The sequence below is a fragment of the Saccopteryx bilineata genome, chromosome 8, assembly GCF_036850765.1.
Source record: "Saccopteryx bilineata isolate mSacBil1 chromosome 8, mSacBil1_pri_phased_curated, whole genome shotgun sequence".
Taxonomy (NCBI): Eukaryota; Metazoa; Chordata; class Mammalia; order Chiroptera; family Emballonuridae; genus Saccopteryx; species Saccopteryx bilineata.
The window spans coordinates 43,050,646-43,065,578 of NC_089497.1; the positions used below are offsets into that span (position 1 = coordinate 43,050,646).

The 14,933-nt window shown below is 43.2% G+C and overlaps 1 protein-coding gene across 1 annotated transcript in view; it reads right to left on the reverse strand.

Annotated features, from left to right (window-relative positions):
* Nucleotides 1-6,129: 6,129 nt before the first annotated feature.
* DRD3 (dopamine receptor D3) overlaps nucleotides 6,130-14,933 on the reverse strand; it is a 53,420-nt gene continuing 44,616 nt past the window's right edge. The window contains exons 5-7 of the mRNA XM_066241346.1: nucleotides 12,694-12,890; nucleotides 7,841-8,123; nucleotides 6,130-6,326 (exon numbers count right to left, since the gene is read on the reverse strand). Of these exons, the coding sequence (XP_066097443.1) occupies nucleotides 6,130-6,326; nucleotides 7,841-8,123; nucleotides 12,694-12,890 (677 nt within the window). The remainder of the gene's footprint in view (nucleotides 6,327-7,840; nucleotides 8,124-12,693; nucleotides 12,891-14,933) is intronic.

Genomic DNA, 14,933 nt, shown 5'->3' on the forward strand with positions numbered 1-14,933 from the left:
TAACACACTATAACCAATAAACTTTTTTTTTTTTTTTTTTCAGGCTGGAAGAGATGGAGTAAGAGGAACGGGTGTGTTAGGCTCAGACATCCTGAGAAACAAATGGAAAGTTTTGAGGAACAGACGTGTGCTGCTCCTCATTCCCTGGCTAGGAGAGAAACAGAGGCTCCAGAGTCACCTTTGCAAGTAAGTTTCAGCTACCAGCCTGGTGTTAGATCAGGCCATATTTGGGCACTTGGCTGTGTGAACAGGAAAAGGGTGCCCTTTGGGGAGTGTTCATTTGCTGGACACTGACTACAAATTCAACCAAGTATCATGTAGGGAATAAAAGATGAGAGAAAAATCAGATTTCATGTGGGAGGCTGAAAAGACTGTGCCTGACAACTTGAGACAATGAGAGAGTCAGCAAAGAGAAAGAAAGGAGGGCTGTGAACCAGACGGGTCTGACAGAGATAGCTGTTTACGGGGAAAATAATAATAATACTAATATCAATTATAATAATAATCTCTTACACAGGCTAGAGCTTTATGGCTGACAGAACACTTCTCGTACGTGATGTTAAGTAAATTTTAAATGCTTTAGTGAGGAAGGGTAGGCCTTCAGGTCTCCCATTTTACTAATGAGGATTTTTTTTTTTTTTAAATTTTTCTGAAGCTGGAAACGGGGAGAGACAGTCAGACAGACTCCCGCGTGCGCTCGACCGGGATCCACCCGGCACGCCCACCAGGGGCGATGCTCTGCCCACCAGGGGGCGATGCTCTGCCCCTCAGGGGCGTCGCTCTGTTGCGACCAGAGCCACTCCAGTGCCTGGGGCAGAGGCCAAGGAGCCATCCCCAGCGCCCGGGCCATCTTTGCTCCAATGGAGCCTCGGCTGCGGGAAGGGAAGAGAGGGACAGAGAGGAAGGAGAGGGGGAGGGGTGGAGAAACAGATGGGCGCTTCTCCTGTGTGCCCTGGCCGGGAATCGAACCCGGGACTTCTGCATGCCAGGCCGACGCTCACCACTGAGCCAACCAGCCAGGACCACTAATGAGGAATTGAACTTCATAGAGGTTAAAACACTTGCTCAAGGTCACTTGTCCATGCTAGCACTAGAATTGTAGCCCTTGGCCTATTTCTATCCATTGTCTTTTCTATAAGGTGGTTCAGCTCAGCTGCCTACCAGGGGCACATCCATCCTCAGAGGCCTGCAGCCACCTCTCTCGTCCTCCTCGTACCCAGCAGACTCTGCATGGAGCAGGAACGTGATGCCCAATGATGGAGACCGGGTAATTAATTGAGGTGAGAGTGGGTGGAGCCCAAGGTCCCAGGTCCTGTGCTCAGCACAGGTCCCGCCTCTGCCAGTGTGTGATGTCGAGCTGAGCTGACACCAGACAGCTCTGTGTCAGGAGGTAGCCATGGAAACTCACTCCCTTCCTGATAAGGAGAGAGTTAGGTAGAAAAGAGGAATCGAGTTAATTGCCTGTCATCCCCTTTCTGCTCTCTGTGTGTTGATTTAAATTAAGCCTTTTCAGTTTCCTGATGTCTGCAGAGACTAAATGACCAAAGTGTAGGCCTGGGAGTCAGGGCCTCCAGGAAACAGCCAGTCCTGAGCGAGTATCTTAACCTTTTTGCTTCTTTGCTTAGTTCTGACTCACACATTCAGGAAAACAAATTTCTTTGCCTGAACTCCCTTGATTTCTGACCCAAACTCTCTGAACTGGCTTAATTTTAACCATCTGTGGTTCTACATTCATTCAACTAGCCATCTCCCCTCTTGTAGAGAAAAGAAGAATTGAAATTGAATTCTGCATTTATTGAAATTCACTGTAGAAAGTAGTTAAGTAAGTCAGTGATGGTTGATCTATGATGTAAGATGCCCGCATGGAGGGAAGTGGAGGCAAGATCTAGAAGTCCTCTGTGGAAAGGTGCCAGCACCAGCTCCGTTGGTGCCTGAGTGAACCTGAAAGAGGTCTCTGAAGATGAGGCTCTTTCCTTTCCTGTCCTGTTCCTAGGACCCCTTTTCTGTGTCCAGATGGGCTTATTTGCAATTCCTTGCATGCTCCTTGCTTATTTCATCTTTAGCTTTTCAGAGGTTTTCTATGCCTGAAACACCTGTCCTACTTTTTAATGATGTCTCAACACTGACAATGCTTGTCTGGGAAGTTTGGGACTTCCATACACCATGAATTCCCTGTACTATAGACAACAAGTGGGCCATCGCCATGCACATAAATTCTGCCTCCCCCTGTGGACTACAAGCTTCTGAAGGCAAGGACCATAACTTTTTCAATCATATTTCCTAGTACCAAGCACTGTGCCTGGCACATAGAAGGCAATCAATCAACATTTATTGAATAAGTGATTGACTTAGTAAATGAATAATGAATGAAATTTTGGAGCACAGTGTCCTAAAAGAAGGAAATATTTATTGAAGGTCTCAAATTGAATGTTGATTGTAATTTGAATTTATATACTACAGTGTGTCCGTAAAGTCATGGTGCACTTTTGACTGGTCACAGGAAAGCAACAAAAGATGATAGAAATGTGAAATCTACACCAGATAAAAGGAAAACTCTCCCAGTTTCATACCTATTCAGTGTAGTTTGATGTGGGCTCACGCACAGATTTTTTAGGGCTCCTTAGGTAGCTATCCCGTATAGCCTCTACAGACTCGTCACTGACTGATGGCCTACCAGAACGGGGTTTCTCCACCAAACTGCCAGTTTCCTTCAACTGCTTATCCCACCAAGTAATGTTATTCCTATGTGATGGCGCTTCATTATAAACGTGAAGATATTCATGTTGCACTTTGGTCACGGATTCGAATTTAGCGAGCCACAGAACACACTGAACTTTCCTCTGTACCGTCCACATCTCAACTGGCGTGGCCCTGGGCTGCTCCGCTGTATACACGGTGTTATGTCATCATCTGTCATCATCTGTGCATGCCCACATGCTGCTACATCATCCTACAGAAACTAGGAGGGTTTTCCTTTTATTTGGTGCAGATTTCACATTTCTATCGTCTTTTGTTGCTTTCCTGTGACCGGTCAAAAGTGCACCATGACTTTACGGACACACCGTATTTGCATTTCACCCAAATAGTAGAGGCAGGTATGAAGCTACATTGGGCCCCAGACTTGTTTCTGCTCCAAGAACTCTGCTCTGCTTCATTCATGACAACATCTCTCCTGGGGTTTTTGACCTTGCTGGCTCTGAGAGTAGCAAACTGCGGTGATTGCTGGATCGTGTAGGAACTGCCGAGGTAGAGGAGGCAGAATTCAGACTCCGAGGCTGAAGAGGCTGAAGTGAGGGCTTGGGATTCCCCCAGGAGGCTCTTAATGGACGAGAAGGAAATTCTCTTAATAGACGCCGTCTAAAGATAAATTACCTCTCAGTTTATCGGGGAGGTGACAATACAACTTTCTCCTATCTGTATGGAGTTTATAGCTTTTATAGGGCTCTTGGGGAAGAGCACCGAGTTAGGATTCAGCAGATTTGAGTGTTTGTCTGTCATTAACCAATCTGGGACAACAGTTTTAGGCCTCAGTTTCCTTTCCTGTAAATGAAGGAGAGGGTAACACCACATACTCTCTAAGGAGTGGCCCGTGATTCTGTAAGAATAGATTATGGATTTCCCATGTGACTCTTTCGGAAACTGAACTTGGCAGAAGAGGGAGAGGAATGCCTTGTGCTGGGTTCGTAGGAAAGCCTAAGGGTGGAGGTGGATGGAGTAAAGTGAGATCTCCCAGGAGTCCTGTTTCATCTTTCTGTTCTCACCTGTCTTCCCACCCTTTACCTCTCTGGTGGGAGGAAGTGGTTAATTACATGAGCTTGGGAATTGGATAGAAATATATGTGAATCCCAGTTCCATAACTTACTGTGTGTGACTTGGGACAAGTTTACTAATACAAATGGAGTTTATCTTTCAAAGGTTATCAATAAGGTTGAATAACTTGATGTAAAGAGCGGATACAAAGTATTTGCTATCATTCCTCACAGATATATTAATACTAATGCTGTTTATGTTTCTATCCTATAGCTGTGATTTTGACATAAAATTCTGTGATCTTTTGTGCTACTGTCCAACCTGTTTGTTGATTTTACATGGAGAAACCTAAGAATCATGTCCTTTTCCTTCTTTAGGTATTTAATTGCCTCAGTACCCAGTTCTGCTTGTACCATAAACCTATTTAGATAAATGGCACAAGGTACAAGAACTGGTGGACAGAGAATTTCTTACTGAGTCACAATATAAACACTGTTATAGACAATAACATTTTAAAAATTCTGTCTTTAAAAGCATTCAGGAGTAACATAAACTCACCATGGGTAACTACTTCTTTTTTATACACTTAAAGGCTAGATCAGGGATCCTCAAACTTTTTACACAGGGGGCCAGTTCACTGTCCCTCAGACCGTTGGAGGGCCGGACTATAAAAAAAAACTATGAACAAATCCCTATGCACACTGAACATATCTTATTTTAAAGTAAAAAACAAAATAGGAACAAATACAATATTTAAAATAAAGAACAAGTACATTTAAATCAACAAACTGACCAGTATTTCAATGGGAACTATGCTCCTCTCACTGACCACCAAGGAAAGACGTGCCCCTTCCGAAGTGCAGTGGGGGCCGGATAAATGGCCTCAGGGGTCCGCATGTGGCCCACAGGCCGTAGTTTGGGGACCCCTGGGCTAGATGAATGGCGAAAGGGAAGACTTGGATTCCTGTGAATTTCTTGTGCGTGTTGAAGTTTAGCAGCCTCGCAGCAAGTATGTCAGCCTACGCACTAAGAGCTAACGGTAAATTTGTCGAAGTTCGGGATGATAACATTTCATAAATTATCCACAAATTATATGTTGATTCTGTAATCAGTAAGAAATAACTTTTGAAGGTGAAAATGTAAAGGAGGAAAATATTCAAATTCCTTCTAAATGCAATTTTAAATGACATTTACACATAATTTCTATATACATTTAATCTCATTTGTTGGAATACTGACGTTTAGGATCTGGGCTAGGACTTTGCAAAGATTGTCCATGTGATGGCTGTGGACACTCCCTGCCTGGTGCTCTCGGTTCTGAGGTTCTCTGGCAGTCTAGGTGAGTCCCTGCCACCCTCAGACAAGGAAATTGGCAAACATAGGAGCAGGTGGTGGGCTCCTGGTGGGTAGGATCTGTTTTTTTTTATTGTCATGCATCCAGAATCTGGGAGGCAACAGACACTTTGGAGACACTTCATACTTAATGTGCTTTAGGGTCTGAATGTATTGGGTCTCTGTTAAGCAGGAGATAGAGTTTCCTGGGTAGGAAAACCTAAGAGCATTATGAAAAGCATAGCTAAGGCGTGTTCTGAACCATAAGGTTCGGCTGATACTACAGTGGGAATTGTCATTCCTTTTTCACTGAACATCCTTATCTGGAATTACTCTGGAGTTGAGACTCTGAGAGTAAGGGGATAGAATCAAAGGGGCTTCTTAGCTAGAACTAAACTACAAGGGTAGCGAGGTTTGAAATGAAGCCTAGGTCCCATATGGCACAATGTTTCCTTCAGGGTGAATGATGTCCCTCACCAAATGTAGCCAATCAGATTCTATGAAGAGGTAGCAGCATTGGCCTTGTTATTATATTTCAGGACACAACGAATAAAAGGAATGATCAAAAGGGGGTTGACTCACAAAAGTACAAGATGAGTCTGACAGTTAGAGATTTAAAGGAAGAGAACCCTGTCTGTTCTGCAAAATGGCTTCCTGGCTGGGACTTCAAGGACTCCTGGCAAGTAGAGAATTATGAGATCTGTTAGTTTTTCCTTTACTGTAATGAGTCATGCCTCTGATGATGATTCGGTGTACATGTAGAATCATGTTTTATTAGCTTCTTTCTGAATTATTGCTTATCACTCAGGGGCCCTCCAAGCATTTGAAGATTGCCAAGATGAAGTCAGATTTTAGTTGGGGAGGTAGAACATTCTGTTTTGGAAGAAGCAGTTGGTTACACCTGCCACTCAGAGACGTCCTGGCTCCAGCAGTCTTATTCCTACCACACGACAGAAGAAACGGCATAGTCTTCCTGAGCAGGACCTGGACGGTGGCCCAATGGCATGGCAGCTAAAGGTCGACACAGGAAGTGCTCTCTCCTTTCCTTCAACAAGACAGGATCTTGATGAAGGCTTTGCGGAACTCAGCGTTGAAGGTGGTATAGATCACAGGGTTGAGGGCACTGTTCACGTAGCCCAGCCATGTGGTGGCTCTGTAGAGCTCTGGAGACACGTGGCACGCTGAGCAGTGGGCATTGAGAACGTGGGTCAGAAAGAAGGGCAGCCAGCAAACAATGAAGGTCCCTAGATTGCAAAGGAAGAGAAACACTGACTCATGCCTGTTTCCTTTATGCCAGCTACTGTGCCGGAAGTGTTACATACCCATTTAATTTTTAAACCAACTTTATGAAGTAGGTGTGATTAGCCTTTATTTATTTATTTATTTGTTTATTTATTTATTTATTTCTTGTGAGAAAACATCAAAATGTCTTTGATTCATCTTAGGCCTTTATTTTTATATCAGTTTTCTAGTTTGATCTTTTCCTAGTTCTTTATTAGTTTTTTTTATACTTCTGAGTTTAAGCCCAATATTTACTTTACGTCTAGCCATCAAAACATGATCCCAGGTGCCAACAGGAAAAAGGACCTTAAAGACACAATTGACAAATTCCTGTTGTTGAGGAGATTGCAGCTAGAGGTTCTCACAAAATCCTCAAGGCATGAGAAGGTGAGGCTTGTCGGTGATGACGAAGAAGATGAATTACTGCCTTCACTAACTCTTGTGATAGTTGTGACATCAACTTTTTTTTTTTTTTGTATTTTTCTGAAGTGAGAAGCAGGGAGGCAGAGAGACAGACTCCGCATGTGCCTGACAAGGATCCACCTAGCATGCCCACCAGGGGGTGATGCTCTGCCCATTTGGGGCATTGCTCTGTTGTGGCCGAGGCTATTCTAGTGCCTGAGGCAGAGGCCATGAAGCTGTCTTCAGCGTCCGGGCCAACTTAGCTCCAATGGAGCCTTGGCTGCGGGAGGGGAAGAGAGAAATAGAGAGGAAAGAGAGGGGGATGGGTGGAGAAGCAGATGGGTGCTTCTCCTGTGTGCCCTGACTGGAAATCGAACCTGGGACTTCCACATACCAGGCCAACACTCTACCATTGAGCCAACTGGCCAGAGCCTCAATTGTTTAATTTAAAAAAATTAATATTTATTTAATAAGCTATATTTTTCTACTATGAAAACTATCTTTGATTTTAGACATTATGAAAAAATTGGGAAATATAGAAAAGTAGAAAGAAGAAAATTATCACCTGCCACTTAAAGTCAATCACTTTTGATATCTTGGTGTATTAATTTTCAGGTTTTTTTCTCTCTGTTTAAAATAATCTAGATGTTCTCTTACTACATAACCATAGTTTTTGCATATCTATTTTTTTACTTAATATTTTAGAATAAGTAAGCATTTATTAAATATCCAGCATATGTCAGACCCTTTTACTTATTCATGATCTTACTTCTTATTTGATTTATTCATTAGTGTAAGTCCATGTGATAGACAACAAACAATAGATAAACTCAGCTCATTAGATTACATGTTGAGTTTCATATTTCATAAATTTTAGTATAAGTCTTATGATTTCCACCAGTTAACATTTATACACAAACCTTTTTGGTTGTATTATAAACATTTACTAATACTACAGTCATTGGATTTCCAATTTCTGTCAAAAATGGTTAGCTTAATCCGCTACCAGCTGAACTGAATTCAACCTAACCCAACTCAACCTAACCCAGCCCAGCTCTACCTGATCCAGACTCACCAAGCACAATGACCAGCATCTGCGTTGCCTTCTTTTCCCGAAGTGGCATTCCCCGAGGCTGCAAGGGTCCCAGTTTCAGGGATGTTGACAATCTGCCATTGCTGAGTTTTCGAACCTCTAAGCTGAGCTTGGGTGCCATGTTGGGGCTGAGGGAGTTCCGAGGGCTTCCCTCCCTTTTCAACTCTCCTTCCCCTTCTTGGAAGCCCGGTGGCTTGAAGGCAGTATCTTGACAGATGCTATAGTAACGCCTCAGTCCCATGTGTGCCCGGCCAGGGGAGAGGGGCTGCAGGTGTGACAAGAGAGGGTCCTGATATTTCTGGGGATATTGTTTAACTTCTGAATATTTCTGAAAGAAAAAAAGAAAGCGACGAAGGAAAGGGAATCTACTATCATAAAACCTGCAGAGGGCGCACTGGAGAGTAGTGGGACCATGGAAAGTTAAGGTAAATGAAATCTGCTTCTGACTTTACACTAAAAAGGATCTACCACAAAAATTAGGGGATCAGGGAACGTGTAGATACTCCACTACTTTCAGCCTTTTGTAAAGTGCAGTTTCACCAATAAAATAAAAGTTAGTTTTGCATCTCATTTGCATAAGTGAACAACTTTCTTTGACTTGTCATTTGCTTTTCTGATGTTTTTGTTTAATAAAAAAAAAAATCAAGTGTTTCTTTTTTTTATTGCTTCATATTCATTTGAAAATATCCTGTAATGTTGTGAGCAGTATATAACATTTGAGAATCACAGTGATCCCTTGAAGAGGATAATACAGGATTGTAGCCTGGCCTTTGAAAGTTAGAATAGCTTAGATATATAGAGGAACATGTTAAGTGACACCACAGAATAGAAGCAACAAAATCTTGAAGATGGTAAACTTTAAGACAAAATTCTCACTTTCAACAAATAAATTGCAATGACAACAATAACTTATCAGTTGTCAAATATAGGTCTTATTTGAATTTTGATTCAAGTAAATCAACTGTAAAAAGTTTATGAGTTGAGAAAATTTGTACATTTGATATTTAATGATATTAGGAAAATAAGGATATTATTAATTTGTTTAGTTTGATGTAGTATTGTGATTATGTGTTTTATAAAAGAGTTCATATTCTTTAAAGCAGGGGTCCCCAAACTTTTTACACAGGGGGCCAGTTCACTGCCCTCAGACCGTTGGGGGGCCGCCACATACAGTGCTCCTCTCACTGACCACCAGTGAAAGAGGTGCCCCTTTCCGGAAGTGCGGCGGGAGCTGTATAAATGGTTTCAGGGGGCCACATGCGGCCCGCGGGCCGTAGTTTGGGGATGCCTGCTAAAGAGTATGACAGAAATGTATTTAGTTGAAATGCTATGATGTTTGGTATTTGCTTCATAACAGTCCAGTGGGAGTACACAAATGTGGATGGGAATGTAGACAAAACAGGATTGGCCATGGTTGATAATTATTGAAGCTGATGGCTAATGAAAGGTTTGTTATATTTGTTTTTCTACATTTTTATTTTTGAAGTGTTTCACAATAAAAAGTTTGAAAAATAAAGGAAAACCCAAGATTTTTATCTCAGTTTTTCTATTTAGTAGATGTATCCCTAGGCAAGTCAATTAAATGTCTCTAAGCCTCATTTGTAAAACAGAAAATAGATTGGGGAAAATGGCTTTGGGATGAGTAGACTCAAAGGAGAAAACTGAAGATATGTGGATATTTCTGATATTTGGGGCAGGGGGATATGTGAGTATGCTCAACATCTGAACTTCTTTCCATGTTTGAAGAGTCAGCACTGTTAGTCTGTGGAAACCCACAACTCCCATAGCTGAAGACCTAACAGCTGGATATTCACTCTCTCCCTTTTCCCCACCTGACATCCGGGACTCTGAATCGTGAACCAAGCCCAGTCAATAGGAAATTCCCACCTAGGGCCTTGAGCTAGAGCACGTAAAGCAGGGAGACTTCAGAATTCATCTAGAAGTGGTGGCTGACACTGTCCAGCCTCCTAGGTGTTCTTACCAGATTCTTTTTCAAAGCATGAACAGCATCTTCTAAAGCTATTCTTCAGCCTTCTCATTGAGTTGAAGCTACTTGATATCCTTCTAGTAAATTCCTTTTTCTACATAATATAGTCAGCATCAGAAACCAAGAACCCTCACTGTCTCTCCTTAGTTCAAGGAATCAGTCTTTCAGATACACAGTGCTAGTACACTGTGCATACTCAGAAACATTGAATGAATCAATTCAAGGGACCTTCAAGATGATACAATATTTTAAAAATGTGCTCCACAGAGGTATCCATAGAGATTCTAGTATAATACATTTTTTAAAATTTGGATTTAATTTTGAAGGGGTTTTCTACTAATTAATATTAGCATATTGTGTTTTATCTGAATGAGTGTGGTTATGTTTATGATTGTTCTGGTATCTAGTGATTTTCTAAAGTGACGGTATTTGACATCTAATGTGTTCTTTCTGAATGTAGGGGTCTGGGGACAGATTCTTGACAAAGCTTATGAAATCTCAGATTTGAGAACACTGACCTCGTGTACCTTGTCTCCATTTTACAGATGTGGAAATTCAGTCTTATAGAAGGAAAGTGATTCTTTTAATTAAGATCATATGTTAGTGAGTGTATTTTTCAGCTCCATGAATCCTACTAAGTTCCTCCTAGACTGACACAACAAAACACTGAACTCCTTTGGGTCTGGCTGGCAGAGCCTCCACTCCCAGATGGCAGGACAGAGCCCATTTTTGCACATTCCTGGCAATGCCAGACTCTTGGCTTTCTAATATCTCCTTAATTGTGTAAACAACCAAGTTACCTGAGCACGATGGTCTCTTTCTTCTCATAACCTCAAAGGCATTTAATACTTGGCACTCAAGTGTCTTTACCTCACGTTTCACAACCAAACAACCAAGTGGATATTCTAATATCCATTTTTTCTCCTTTTGGCCTTAGAGCCTCCTCCAACCTTGCATCTGCTATAGGCAACTTTAACCTTTTATGTAGATATATAATACATATATATGTATCTTTTTATCATTTACAGCAAGAGTCTCTGATATACCAGAGTTGTGTAAAAAGTGGTTAATTAATTATACAAAGATTGGACAAGGTTCAGACCTTCCTCGTTATGGGCTTTTGAAACTTCATTCTTAATATTTAATTGGCTGTGGAGTTCAGGGAGAGAAATACCGGTCTTACATTTAAGGCTTTCAGGCTCTATTTTGCACTTGGCACACTTAGGGGACAGGGCTGGCTTGAACTGGAAGGACGAGAATCAGGGTGACCCTGAAATTATTTTCCCCCCCCATATTAAATAATAAACATGGCACTTGACAGTCTTACATTAGCCTCCCGTTCTCTGATTTTTTTTTGCTCTGCTCATGTATGTTTCATCGATGCCCTGTTCCCTCTAATGCAGGTGGCTCTGGGTGGCATCCTCACACCAAATCAAAGAGTCTTTGGCTCCAGTCATTGGGATCTCGTCCAACAGTCATATGCTTTCTGAATATCATTTGTTGACTTCCACTCTGAAGCTCAGCTCAGTCAGGATCTCAGATCTGCTCTACATTACAGATACAAGTGTGGGATGGGAGCTAGATTCCATGTGGGAATGAAAGTGGAATCAAGTCAAGCCAGCATCTTTGAGAAAAGGTCCCTTATTCTGTTTGGGGATTGTTGTTTTTTTTGTTTGTTTGTTTGTTTTTTACAATTAAAACATGGTTCTCTTACCCTTTTCCCTGTGGCATCTGATGGAAATCTGGCCCTTAGTGAAAATTGCTGAACAGGGTGTAGCTGAAGACAGGAAGACTAGGGTGGGTTGAAGGAGAAATAATTGTGAGTTAAGCTCTTGCACAGCTGAGCCGTATAGATAACAATGCTTTAAATACAATAAATATGTCGTATCTGCACCCTTCAGTGCTGACCTCCTATTTCATGAGGATAAATATTCTTGTTCTACCCAATCTTTGGGACTTCAACTTTGAGAGTTTGATGCTCACTCATATTGACCTAGACATCCAAATGCTTTCAAGATCAAATTCCTGAGCACACTGATCTCCCTCTTCTCATAACCTCCAAGCCATTTGATATTTGAGTGGTCAATTGTCTTCACTTCACATTTGGTAAACATCTTATTCAGTTTTGGGTTTTTCATTAACTTTGGGTGGAGGTCTACTTTATTTGCTTGATTAGAGTCTAAGCTCCATAAAGGCAGAGGCTGTGTAATATTCCTGCTGTCCCTTCCTTAGAAGATTGCAAGTGATTAGTGCTTATCCATTCATGCTTCAAGTACACTGTAGGTAAATTATGACAGTAGGCACTGGAATAAGCAGAATTTAATGCCTAAGAAATTGGAAGATCAATGGTGAGGGAACAACATCCCTTTTTGGAGCCTAAAAGGACCCCAAAACTGTTTCATCAGCATCACATTCTACCAGCTCATCAATCAATGCCTTGATACAGGGACAGATCTAGTAAGGAAAAGAAATTTTAAATCCTTACTAGATGGGTTCTTGGAATGAGTGACCTGGCCAAAATGTCAGTCTTGGGAACCTACCAGCAGTGCATGGTACAAGCATCACACTCAAACGTTAAACCCTGTGTGACGTCTGAACGTCTGGCTATTTGAGGACAATGAAAGACTTCAAAGGGAAGCAGAACAAGCCTAGCAACTATCATCTTGTCAAGAAAAGACCATCAGTGAACTTTTTGCATTGAATGTCCTACCTTTAAAGCAAAGCCAATACTAGCAGATTAGATGTGTCTCCAATATGGCATTTCAGGCAAAAACATGCACTGCTGGATACAGGGCCAGGAGGCCACAGGGTGGGCAGTGTCTTCCCTCTGCTCCTACTGTGTGCTTACTTGTTGGGGGAAGCTGGGCTTGACACTGATGCACTGACTGTTCTGTCGAGTGAGAATCCGCTTCCGTCTCCTCTGTCTCAGTACCACATAGATCCGGGCATAGACAAGGACAGTGACTCCAAAGGGCAGATAGAAAGACACCACCGAAGAGTAGATGACAAAATCCGGGTTGGAGATGGAGCAGACACTGGGGTCTCCTGTGAGAGAGAGAAAAGGAGAAAGCACAGCGGTTTACCCAATATTAGACCTCAGTGGGGGCACAGAATATAGCCCCTTAATCACATGTGATGTCTCCACCTCTAATCCACACGGAGCTTTGAGAAACAGGAATTCCTGTCCCACTTACGCTCTCATCGCGTCCCAGTTCACATGCTCCCTCTTCCATGGAGTCTTGCTTGACTTTCTCATTCAGAACCAACTCTTTCTTCCATTGTGCTTCACAGACCTTTACTTTTGCTTTGTTTATGTAGTGAGCACACATGTCCCGATAGTTAAGTTGTGTGTGAGGGGTGCCGTCTCGGACACCTGCCCGGTCAGCTTGGAGGGTAGCCGGTCTCATTCAGTTTTGTGTTGCTCACAGTTCACTCAAAAAGAAAATCTGCCAATAGTTACATGCCAGACACTGCTCTACACTGGGGCTGAGAAGAGGCATGACACCATGTCTGCCCTTGAAGAAGCTCACAGTCTAGACCAGGGGTCCCCAAACTACGACCTGCGGGCCACATGCGGCCCCCTGAGGCCATTTATTCGGCCCCCACCGCACTTCTGGAAGGGGCACCTCTTTCATTGGTGATCAGTGAGAGGAGCATAGTTCCCATTGAAATACTGGTCAGTTTGTTGATTTAAATTTACTTGTTCTTTATTTTATTTTATTATTATTATTTATTATTATTATTATTTTTTTTCATTTTTCTGAAGCTGGAAACAGGGAGAGACAGTCAGACAGACTCCCGCATGCGCCTGACCGGGATCCACCCGGCACACCCACCAGGGGGGACGCTCTGCCCACCAGGGGGCGATGCTCTGCCCATCCTGGGCGTCGCCATGTTGCGACCAGAGCCACTCTAGCACCTGGGGCAGAGGCCAAGGAGCCATCCCCAGCGCCCGGGCCATCTTTGCTCCAATGGAGCCTTGGCTGTGGGAGAGGAAGAGAGAGACAGAGAGGAAGGTGCGGCGGAGGGGTGGAGAAGCAAATGGGTGCTTCTCCTGTGTGCCCTGGCCAGGAATCGAACCCGGGTCCTCTGCACGCTAGGCCGACGCTCTACCGCTGAGCCAACCGGCCAGGGCTTGTTCTTTATTTTAAATGTTATATTTGTTCCCGTTTTGTTTTTTTACTTTAAAATAAGATATGTGCAGTGTGCATAGGGATTTGTTCATAGTTTTTTTATAGTCCGTCCCTCTAACGGTCTGAGGGACAGTGAACTGGCCCCCTGTGTAAAAAGTTTGGGGACCCCTGATCTAGACGGACAGATGATCCCTTCTATATGCTGTGCTAAGAGCTAAGAGCAGCTCAGGAATGCAGCCTTGGAGGCTGGGGCAAGAGTCGCAGAGATGCAGCCCCCAGGGAGGGGCCCTGCTGAGTCGAGGCCTGGAGGAATGTTGAGTGCACCGAATGGACGAAGCCTTCCTTGCCGAGAATGCCAGGTCTCCAGTTTGAATCCGGGATATGGGGCAGGTTCTGGCTGAATGTGAGACAGGCATTTGCTTTTTCAAGGAATTTCAGCAATGGTCAGGGATGAGATTAGAAGAGGGCCAGTAGGGATATTGTCACTGTGGACACTGTGAATCGAGGAGGGTTCTTGTCCCCGCTCTATGTCCTGGAATGCTCCTGCCACTGCTCCTTTAGGAGGGCCTGTAGTTTTACCTTCATGAATAGCAGAGGTTGAGATTCTTTCAGTGACCAGGAGAGGGCCTGGAACTTGCTCCTCTTCCAGATGATATGCCACGGGCTTTGTACACATCATTTTACCTAATCCATACGGCAACATCATGTAATCCAGGTGCCATTACTAACTTTATTCTCAGATAAGCAGACTAAGTAAGGCTCAGAGAGGTTTAGTAACTGGCCCAACATCACGCAGCCCGAAGGGGGAGAAGCCTGGGTATTAGCAACAGCTGTTTCTAATGGTATACCTGGCTAATCTTCATAAAGAGTTGGTGATTTTCCACCCCCAAATTTGGTCTCAGAAGATGTAGACTCAGGTGTAACCCGCTGGGGAGAAGGCAGCAGCCACATGGGC